This window comes from Tenrec ecaudatus, chromosome 16 (assembly GCF_050624435.1).
Source record: "Tenrec ecaudatus isolate mTenEca1 chromosome 16, mTenEca1.hap1, whole genome shotgun sequence".
NCBI classification, from domain to species: Eukaryota; Metazoa; Chordata; class Mammalia; order Afrosoricida; family Tenrecidae; genus Tenrec; species Tenrec ecaudatus.
In genome coordinates, this window is record NC_134545.1 from 88,800,424 (window position 1) to 88,811,244 (window position 10,821).

General features: G+C 46.4%; 1 protein-coding gene across 2 annotated transcripts; it reads left to right on the top strand.

The window, feature by feature from the left end:
• Positions 1–1,645: 1,645 nt before the first annotated feature.
• On the top strand, positions 1,646–10,821 carry GSTO1 (glutathione S-transferase omega 1). 2 transcript variants are annotated; one of them, XM_075533963.1, is made up of 6 exons: positions 1,646–1,679; positions 1,763–1,871; positions 5,114–5,336; positions 7,938–8,036; positions 9,184–9,290; positions 10,656–10,821. In XM_075533963.1, the coding sequence occupies exons 1-6, from the start codon at positions 1,646–1,648 to the stop codon at positions 10,807–10,809; spliced, it is 726 nt and encodes a 241-aa protein (XP_075390078.1). In that variant the 3' UTR covers positions 10,810–10,821. The 2 variants fall into 2 exon arrangements, with proteins under 2 accessions (XP_075390078.1, XP_075390079.1); XM_075533964.1 differs by lacking the exon at positions 7,938–8,036.

Sequence of the window (10,821 nt, forward strand, 5' to 3'; positions counted from 1 at the left end):
AAAACAAGATGAAATTTTGGTATAGTTACAAAAGAAGAAATAAAAAGTAGTTGCAATCTTCTAATGCGTTTTTTAAAATGTTTGTGCAGCATCTCAGTAGAAAGCTATTATTGTGTGATAAGAGTTGTAAGAGCCCCAATCAAATGGTTTTTAAAAGGTTATCATTGTTTTATAAAACTGTCCCTGTAGATAGTTACAACAACAAAACACATTTCTTGTAGTTACAGCAACAAAAAGACATTTTCAGTTGAACATGTATCAGTCTACTTACAATGGTAGAGCTGTATGCATAATTGACTCTGAACTTTCTGATGCAGTCCACGGAGCATTGGTGGCTCCGTGGGCTAAGCCGTGGGCTGGTAACTAAGAGGTGGGCATTTCAAATCCCCAGCCACAGGAGAAAAGATGTAGTAGCCTGTTTCCATAAAGACAGCAGGCTTAGAAACCCTATAGAACAGCGTTGCTCTGAGCCAGTATCGGTTTGACGGCTGTGGCTTTGTTTCATTATGGAATATCGTGAAGTACTGTGGACTGCCAAAAGAGCACAGCACATCTGTCTTGGAAGCAGCACGGCCAGAATGCTCCTAGAAGCAAGGATGGCGAGACATCATCTTGCGTACTTTGGACCTGTTGTCAGGAAAGATTAGCCCCTGGAGAACTTCAGGTTTGGTAGAGGGGCAGCAAAAACGAGATAGCATGGCACAGTGGCTGCAGCAATGGGCTCAGCGTAGACTGGGTGATGTGTTGTCTTGCAGCACACAGGGTGGCTAAGGTGGGAACTGACTTGATCCCACCAAACAGCACAATGCATTTAAGTCACGGCTGTCATTATGACCCAGGTACATTACGTCATTATGACCCAGGCACAGTGATGCTCTGTGGTCCCCACTGCTGTCACAGCACACACTCTGTTGCTGCGTTGTTTGTTCTTGTTGCTGATTTTGCCAAGTTTTCTGGGGTTTTAGCAATGAGTATCCGTGAACCTATATCAAAAACGTTTTTTTTTTTTGAGAACGAAGTAATTAAAGGAGAAAAAATGTAAAGGCTTCCATCTGAGTTTCTAATACTGTAAATAATAATGCAATGCAGTGTAGAAAGGTTTTACAAAACGTTTTTCCATTAGTATTCAAATAATCTAAGATCTATTTCATTTAAGCAATTTACAGTGATATTGAGCACCTATCATTTTCTGATTACAAGGTATAACAAGTATGACTACGGATTCCGCAGGGGAGGAGGTCCGTAGGGGGAGCAGGGGGTGGGTGACACCCCACGGGGGTGAAACCCACCCAAGTGTCCCCACAGCCCACAAGGCCAGCTCATCGGAAATGCACGCATGCTGGGAGAGCGCGGCCGAGTGGGTGCTGGCGTGGAGGTGCGGGGGGCCTGCGGGAGCCTCCGGGGCTAGGTGCGCGCCTAGGTGCGCGTAGGGACGCAGACGCGGGCGCAGCGCCGCTCCGCACCGCACACCGTGGCACAACCCGCTGGGCTTTAACGGCCTCCCCTGGCCAAGTGGGGAGCGGGGCTCACAGCGAGAGGGCGCCTGGGGCGCGGGGCTGGGCCGGATCGCCGTCCGGCCGGAGGGTGGGGCCACGGACTAGGACTTCCAGAGTCGCCCGCAGTCCCGGCCAGAACCCGCGACGCGATGTCAGGGAGCTCCGCTCGCAGCCTGGGGAAAGGTGAGGCGTGATCGGGACGCCCCACGTGCGGGGTCGCAGGCGACTCTCGGGGCGCTTTAACCGACCCCCTTTCCCCCCCGCAGGTAGCGCGCCCCCGAGGCCGGTCTCCGAGGGCCGCATCCGGGTCTACAGCATGAGGTTCTGCCCGTGCGCCAAGAGGACGCTCCTGGTGCTGAGAGCCAAGGGAATCGAGTGAGCCCGGGCGGCGGCGGGCTGGGAGTCCCAGGGTGGTTGGGGCCAGGGTCCCCTGCAAAATAAACTCTCGGGCCTTTTAGGGGCATAGGCAATTAGGAACCCCTTGGGGTGCGGGAGACCACCCATGATACCGGTCTAAAAAACCCATTTCGGTTCCGATTCTGATTCATAGGGACCTTTAAACTAAACTCACTGCCATGGATTCATAGCGCCTCTATAGGGGAGGCTAAAACTGACGGGGAGCTTAAAAGGTTTCCAAAGCCGAAATCTTTACTGAAGCTGACTGTGTGCGACACCTTTCTGGCCAGGAGTGGCCACTGGGTGCCAACCGCTGGCCCTTGCCTTAACAGCTCAGCGCTTCACTTTGGTACCACCAGGGGTTCCTCATCCACCTGTCCAGGACACCTCATTTAGCCAGTCACACTTCATTTACTGATTTTGGTAATCTGAAAAGCTGAGAATCAAGTAAAACGGGTATTTACCCAGTGTTCTCTTGGCTGTTCACCACTGGCAGAAGCTTTTACCCGGGGGTAGATTGCCTGCTTTCCATGTCACTGCCCTATCCTTCGTGTCCTCTAGTGTCTGCATTAGACTGAGTCTGCTCCATCTTCAAATAACCATTAATTTCTCCCAGGGCACAGTTTGGACTTTTTGCTCCTTGCAGAGCGCCAAGTTGGCAGAGACGCTGGCCTGTGTTGGCTTCTCGGTTGAGTTCAATAAAGGGTTTCACCTTAGCCCTAAAAATTCAGCTTTGGCCAAACTAGGGCAGATGGCTTGTAGACTGTGCACCGGTAATACACCATCGTAACTTGACTTTCCTCAGTTGCCTGCCACTAAATGTCCATTGGTAAGTCCACCCTGCCAGTGACTGCTGGAATCTGGTGACCAGGCGTGTATTACACGTCTGTGCTTGCTGCGGCAGGCACAGCGGAGGCTTAAAATGTAGCCCCATCCTCACGGGATTTTCCACTTTTTGCTTAGGCTTTGTAAACTCATTTTAGTCGTCCAGGAGGAGAACGGCTAGGTGGGCAGTTCTTTTCCTTAAAAGAGCTGTAAGGTAAAGAAGAAGGGAAAAAAATGCTAACGACAAGACCAGTGATTCAGATCCAGCAGCCGCTCAGCAGCTGAGAGTTGGTCTGGTCGCCCCTGTACCGAGCTACAGTTCTGGAAGCCTAAGCGGCAGACCCACGCTGACCCTCAGGGTTGCAGTGAGCTGAATTGACAGGACAGCAGTGGGGATTAAGTGTGAGCCCCAGGAGGCTTCGAGCGACGCGACGAAGCACTAGATTTCTATTTCAAAAGAGACAGGCATTTCTCAGAGGTACAGCTTCCCACTTGTGGCAGACGTTTTGACTTGCTGGTTTACATACAGCGCCAGCTTAGCAAAGGAATGTGCGTTCCGAAGGTGCAACTGCGACTCAATTGCTTCCACAGTTTCCAAACATTCCTTTTCTTCCTGGACTCCTTGATATTGTCTCCCCTTAATTCCCAGCCCCCATCACCTCTGGTGTGCCCCACACACACCTGAAATGCGTATTCTACTTGCTGTCCCTATAGGTTCATCAATCATAGGATTCATATACTGAAACATAGGAAAACATGTAACACAGCTTCATGAGGGTGACTTCCAATGACATAACACCTCTGAGATACACCCTAATGTGAACAAAGTATACAAAAACTGTTGAAAACCAGATCAGGTCCAGCGTACATCAGAGGGAGGCGCTCAACTGACAAAGTTTTAATTGTTCAAGTCAGACCTATGCCTTTGGTTTTCTATTCTCATCTCAACAAGTGCACGCTTGTTTAGTGACCCCTTTCCTCCCTCCCCTCAATTGTGGACAGAGGGAGTTCTCCGGAGGCTTATTTCCTATGTCGTTCCCACAAATGAATCTTGGGTTCCCACTGCCATCCACAGACTGATCTGTTCTTTTGCGCTATTACCCATTGAACAATGATTTGATTTGATAATTATGTCTTTCCTTATTTAATTTTATCTGAAATATCTCATATAAGATACAAGAGAGATCTAATTATACTCTGAAGATAGTCTTAACTTGACCTGTTTTCTTCCTTTGGGGTTTACTTTGAATGATTTACCCACTGAACAAGTTTTTTTAAATCACCAAATCAGGGAGATTTACTCTGAAACTTTACTTAGTGGATGTTTTTCTAGGATCCTTCAACATCCTTAAAAAATAAAGAAGAAACTTTTTTGTTTGTTTTCAAACAAGAAACTTTTCATCCAAATTAACAAAAGGGCTTAGGTTTTGCTCATGCTAAATCTCCTATGCTGTATGCTAGTCACAATTTTATCGGTTGCCTGATATGAAATTAAGATCTCTCTTAGCCAAAAATGGAGTAACATACTAAGTTTTCAGAAACTTCTACTTCATTCAGGTATTAGATCAGCCAATATTTGGGGCCTTGTCTAAGAGGATTTTATTTTCTTCCTAGCATAGTCATCTTCAGTTTTGCTCATTTACATGTTGACTAGTTTATTACTATGAGCAAGATCCGTGCGTTCCTGGCGTCTACGTCCTAATAGCCAAGCAAATCAGTGAGTAAGATCATTTCAGAGAGTTGCCATCAGCTCTCTGATGAAAGTAAAACAAGGTGCTCATGTGTGGAGGGGAAGCTGGACAGCTACTCCAGGCTGGATGGACTTGGAGGCTCTTTCTGTGGTGCTGATATTTGCGTAAAAGGTCTAAGGTGGGGCTACGTTTGGCCAACGCAAGGAGCAGAGAAGGGTCAGTAACTGCAGAGCATAATGAACAGAGGAAAAGCTACGGGTGGCAAGTAAGCAAGGATCGTAGCAAATGCACGGTGGCATGTTGAGTTTGGCTCAACATTGCAATGGGGAGTAAAGGAGAGGTTTAGCATAGGAGGGGGACCTGACAGTTTCCTTCTGTCATCACTCCCCTGGCCGTGTGTGAAGAGGCTGACGGGAAGCCCCGGGGGAAGCAGAGGCAGGTTGAGTGGCTTTTGTGAGCTTCCAGGGAAGAGATGACAGTCAAATTGAAGCTGCAAGTGGATAGAGTCCAGATAGGATCTAGAGGTTGAGCTGGGAGTTGGATTTAGTACTGGGGCGAATGGAAGTTCGGGGAAAGGGTAGCAGGGAGAAGCCAATGGACTCCTAGGTTTGGGGTCTGATCGCTTAGTGGAGGATAGGGCGGGTGAGGATTTATTCAAAAGTGCAGAAAAGTTCTATCTGCTTCTATCTTCTGTGTGTCTTCCAGGCATGAAGTCATCAATATCAACCTGAAAAACAAACCGGAGTGGTTCTTCTCGAAGAATCCCTTTGGCCTGGTACCAGTTCTGGAAAACAGTCAGGGTCAACTCATCTGTGAATCTGCCATCACGTGTGAGTACCTGGATGAAGCCTACCCAGGGAAGAAGCTGTGGCCAGATGACCCCTATGAGAAAGCTCGCCAAAAGATGGTCTTTGAGTTATTTGCTAAGGTGTGTACCTAATTTGCGTCAACTCTTATTGGAGAAATCCATTTTAAGCTGAATCCATGCTGTTGTTCAGTGGCTGGGAAGAAGAAAAAAAAGACTGGAAGATGACTCCTGTCAGCTCTGACATGTCCGGAAACCCTCTGTGACCCAGTTCCTCGGTGTTCATTTCCAAAATTGCCCATCTCTCTTCTCCTGATACTGTATTGTCAGGGGAAGACAGATCTTGGAGATTTTTTTTTAAGGGACAAAAAAGGAGACTCCTTGTACAGACTCGAGACCAAATGGACTAGAAAGCTGGAGGTTGTCTGTCATTACTTCCCTTCCTGCACACATTTTGCAGAGTTAGCTTGTGTGTCACATGACCCCATCCTTCTAGCTACAGCTGATCACACCAGAAATGAACTCCTCCTCCAGCCCTGGGCCACTGCTTCCTCCTGGGACCCTCCCACTGAGAGCCATCGACTGACCCTGCGCTTATGTGTCACTAGCAAAGTCAGGTGAAGATTTTAGGAAAGTCAAAGTTAAAGAGCATTGCAAAGGGAACTGATCAGAGGGAAACCACCTGGAGCAGATCTTTAAGCAGTAGAGCTGAAAGACCAGCCTGGCCCAGACAGAAGTTTGGGCAGTAGGGCTGTGAGTTAAAGTTCATTGTGCCAACCTGGCCGATAAACACATGTGGGGTTAGTTGAAGGGCAGGGAAATGGCTCTGTGAGCCTCACCTTTCTAGTTCTCGGGTCTCTTGCTTTGTTTTTTTTTTGTTTTGTTTTTAAACGTTTTATTAGGGGCTCATACAACTCTTATCACAATCCATACATATACATACATCAATTGTATAAAGTACATCTGTACATTCTTTGCCCTAATCATTTTTTTCCTTTTCTCTTTTTACATTAGGGACTCATACAACTCTTATCACAATCCATACATATACATACATCAATTGTATAAAGCACATCCATACATTCCCTGCCCCAATCATTCTCAAAGCATTTGCTCTCCACTTAAGCCCTTTGCATCAGGTCCTCTTTTTTTTTTTTTTTCCCTCCCTCCCCGGGGTCTCTTGCTTTGTGATGGTCGGACCAGGTGGCAGCTGCCTTAGCCAGTTAGTTCCCTGCTTCAACTTGCAAGGCTCACTTCTTGCAAGACATCCCTGAGGAGAAACCACATGGGCCTACCCCGATGCAGCCTTGGGTGCTGGAGCAGTCATGTGGAGACCCCTGCCAGTGCTGAGATGTTTACACATTCACTGATTCGGCTTTCCTCCTATAGTCGGCATCACTGTGTGTGTTTTGTGAGAAGAAGGAAGACTTTGTGGATTGGTGTCAGACACATGAGTTAATGTTGGACTTGTGCAGCACTGGGTTGGGATGTTTTCCTGGTGTGCACTTACCCTTTATATAAAACTCTCTATTATTGTGTTGGTCTGGGTAGACTAGAAGAAACAAATCCATGGACACACATATGTGTAAGAGATTTATTTACATGAGCAGTTGAACATTGAGAAAACATCCCAGCCCAGATCAAGTCCATAAGTCAGATACTGGCTCATATTTCCAATTATCAATCTATAAAGTCCTCTTCATACCCACAAAACACATGCAATGACGCTGAATGCAGATCACAGGCCAGTGAGCAGAAAGTCTTTGCATCCAGTGTCATTGGAAACATCTCATCTTTGGCAGGAGTCTCTCTGTGGCTTCTCTGGCTTCTGAGGTGTGCCCATGTGGCTTGTCTTCTGCAATGTCTCCCAGGAAGTGGCAGAGAGAGAGAGAGAGAGACAGACAGACAGACAGACACAGCGCGGTGTCTTGAGCCTCCAAGGAGGAAGTACCAGATTTTGCCCAGATTGACAGCCTAGACTCCACCCCTACACTCTTAATCCTTAAATTGACACCAGATTAGGTGACTACCACACAGGCCTAAGAGGTTCTGTAGATTGGTTTCTCTAATGTGCCCAGACTGACAGGCTGTCTGTAGACCTCCAGGTCCAAAGAGGCCAAGCTGTACTGCGAGAGTCTCCTGCATTTTGACCGGAGAGAAGACTGCTTCTTGCAATCAGATAGCAAAGGCCAAAGCATTGGAACACACACTGGATAGACTCTTCCTGTCACACACACGAGTCACACTTCAGAATTGAGCGGTCCGAGGAAAGAGACTTGGTGCGGGGCACTGATTCCGTTGGCTATAATGGCCGCAGCGCTTCCAGCATTCCAGAATAGTGCTGGTTGCACATTTACATTCCAGAGAGGACATGGCTTCTGTGCTATTGGCATTAGTCATTACTTCAGGGCTTACTGGTTGGTACAAATGTGCTCGAACTACTGGCTCAAAGTTTAGCGGTTCAAACCCACCCCGAAGCGCTGGACTAGTAATTTATTTTCAGTTACAGCCTTGAAAACCTTGTGGCACGGGGCTGTTCTGCACACATGCGGTGGTCACACACTGGGGTCAACTCATCAGAACCTGACTTCTGTGGACCCAGGTGCTCTGCTCCCCGGGATGTTTCTAGAACACCCTGACTGCAAGGACTCTGAGCTATGGAACACGTTGTTAGGTGACGAGAGGCGGATGTACTTTATAACCTAAGAAATCATTCTCTTTCAGATACCACTTTTGTTAGGAAGCTTTGTTAGGAGGCAAGATAAGGAAGACTGCCCTGGCCTGAAAGAAGAACTGTGTGAAGAATGCAGCAAGCTGGAGGAGGTAATCAATTTTCTCTTCTAGTTTGGATCAGAGGAATGGATAGACTAGCTCTACCTTCCTCTTCCTTCCACTCCTTTCATACACCCATTTCCCACCTTCCTTTATGACAATGACAAATAACGCCACAGACGGTTTAGTTGGCAACCAATCACAGCAACTGGCTGTAAAGTAAACCAAGCAAATATATTTTGTTGTTGGCTTGCCACATTTTATTTATGGAATCAACACAATGACAAGGAAAGGGAAAATTTCACCCACATTTCTACAATTTGTAATCCATTTTTATTTTTCTAGGCTTGTTTCCATTCATTGCCCAGAGTCAAAATCAAAACTTAATGTGACTGTTGTCAAAGCAGTGTTTTCATTGTTCCTTTCTAAGTTTTTTTCTAAAGTTTATATTGTAATTTCCTCACTGTTCCAATAAGTTTCAACGTGGGGCCAGCACCCATAACGTGTTATATACAGATGGAATCTTGTAGTACACACACTTTTTATTAGGTCTGGCTTCTTGCACTCAGTTCAGTGAGGGTCCTCTGTGTGTGCAGTTTGTTCCTCTGGTGGTGTAGTAGCTACACATCGGGCTGCTAACTGCAAGATCAGCGTTGGAAACCACCAGCCACTTGAGAAAAGCAGTCTTGGAAAACCACAGAGTCTTTATGGGAGTAGGAAGCTTTATCTTTCTTGGTCATGCCGATTTATGCTCCAGTCAGCAGCTGTTCCATGGCCTTGCTAACTTTGACATTCATTTTAGCCGTTCCGGTGGGTGGGTTGTGGTGTTGTATTTTGGCTCTACTTTGCATTTCCCTAAGGTATTTGAGTGCCCCCTCAAGTAATTCGAGGCCATTTGGTAAAATTCAAGTCTTGCTTATTTTCCTACTGGGATGTTTGCCTTTCTGTCTGTGGATCTCCAGTGTGTTCTATATTCTGAATACCAGTCCTTTGTCAGGATACTCTGTGGCTTGTTTCATTTGACTCTATTTTCGTTTATTTTGCTTCATCCCAAACCAACAGACTCTAAAGCTTAATTAAACAGATTTGACAGCACAATGCAATTTAGACATGGCCAGAGTAAAGCTCTCACACTTACCCTGCTCTGCCCAATCTGCCTTCTTTATTTCTGATGCAGAAATAACTCTATAATGTTCAGGTTTTGGTGAATAAGAAGACAACTTTCTTTGGTGGCGACTCTCTTTCTATGCTCGATTACCTCATCTGGCCTTGGTTTGAAATCCTGGAGCCACTGGAGTTAGCTGGGTAAGAATTTGAATACAATGACAGTGGAGTGTTATATACTGATCTTTATTATTATTTAAAAAACGGAATTGAAAGTAGGTAATAAAACTGGTGAGGACAGTCAGGCAAGAGAATCTTGAATTTCCAGGCAACTCATATGCTCACACCATCGTACCTTACGTGGGGGTGGGCGGTGGTTTTAAGTCATGTATTCCTTCCCTCCTGGTAAAAATCCATCAGGATGTGAACTTTTATAAGGGGAGGAAAGACTGTATGTCTAGTGCTACCTCCCAACTGACCTCTAAGCTTTACCCGGTAAGGAATTACAGTCTCGGAAACTCACAGGAGCATTTCTTCCGTCTTGCAGGGTCGCTGGAATCGGAATCGACTGGGTGGCAATGAGTGTGAGAAACTGACTGCCATCTAGTTGATTTCATCTAGTGGTTCTACGGGACACTAGATTTCTAACAGCCCATAAGACTCTTCAATTTGGATGTTGGGGCATGGGGATCCCCGCCATTTGAGTGGGTCCTCAGGAGTGACTTAGTGATTGTGGAAAATATTAAAGACAGACAGACAGTGGGGCACAGGGGCTCCCTGTCCCATGTCAGGAGTGAGAGAAAATGTATTTTCCAATAGGTATATTTAATGGAGCTTACACCTCTTTCATAAGGCATGCACGTCATACAGTTAACATAATCAATAAGTAATGTCATGAGCTGGTAACATAATAAACCAGCAATGAGGTGAGCCATTGTCTGTCCTAGCGCTAGCTGACTTCAAACTTCCCTACATTTACAGTGATTTACTGTAGAACCCGATTGCTCTAATCTACAGATAACGTCCAGGCAGAGGGAGTAGCCAGGCACATGAATGATTCATGTTATATGGTAGCTCCTTTTTTGGGGGGGTTATTGGACAACTGTTCAGTCATAAGAATGTATATCAAGATTTCCTTATATCTCATAACCATGGTGAGGGTCTTCCCGTACCAGAGTCAGCTTTCCAGACCCGCAATGATGCGCACAGAGGACTTAGCTGCGTGACATTCTCATCCAGTCCCTCAGCTGACCCCAGTTGGATACCCTTCAAAAGATGCCCCTAAATCTTTATAGGAGCAGAAAACCTCGTCTTTTCCCCAAAGAGCAGCTGGTGGGTACGAATTGCTGACCTTAGAGTTAGCAGCCCAATGGAATCCACTATCATCAGAGCTTCTGCATTAAAAAAAGACCTCTAAGATCTCTGGTTCCATGCATTTTAAAGAAAGGTTTGTAAAGGTTCCAGGGAAACAAAATGAAACTGCAGTGCTGATGATGAGAAACAAGTCTTCCTCTGCCTTCCTGCTTACCCTAGCTCATGCTTTTCATTCTTGTTCCCCTCCCGAAGGTGTGTAGACCACACTCCGAAACTTAAGCTCTGGATGGCAGCCATGAAGAAAGACCCCGTAACATCAGCCCTCTGCGTGGATATGAATACATACCGAGGGTTCTTACCGCTGTACATGCAAAACAGACTGGAAGCCTGTGATTATGGGCTTTGATGAGGGGGCAGA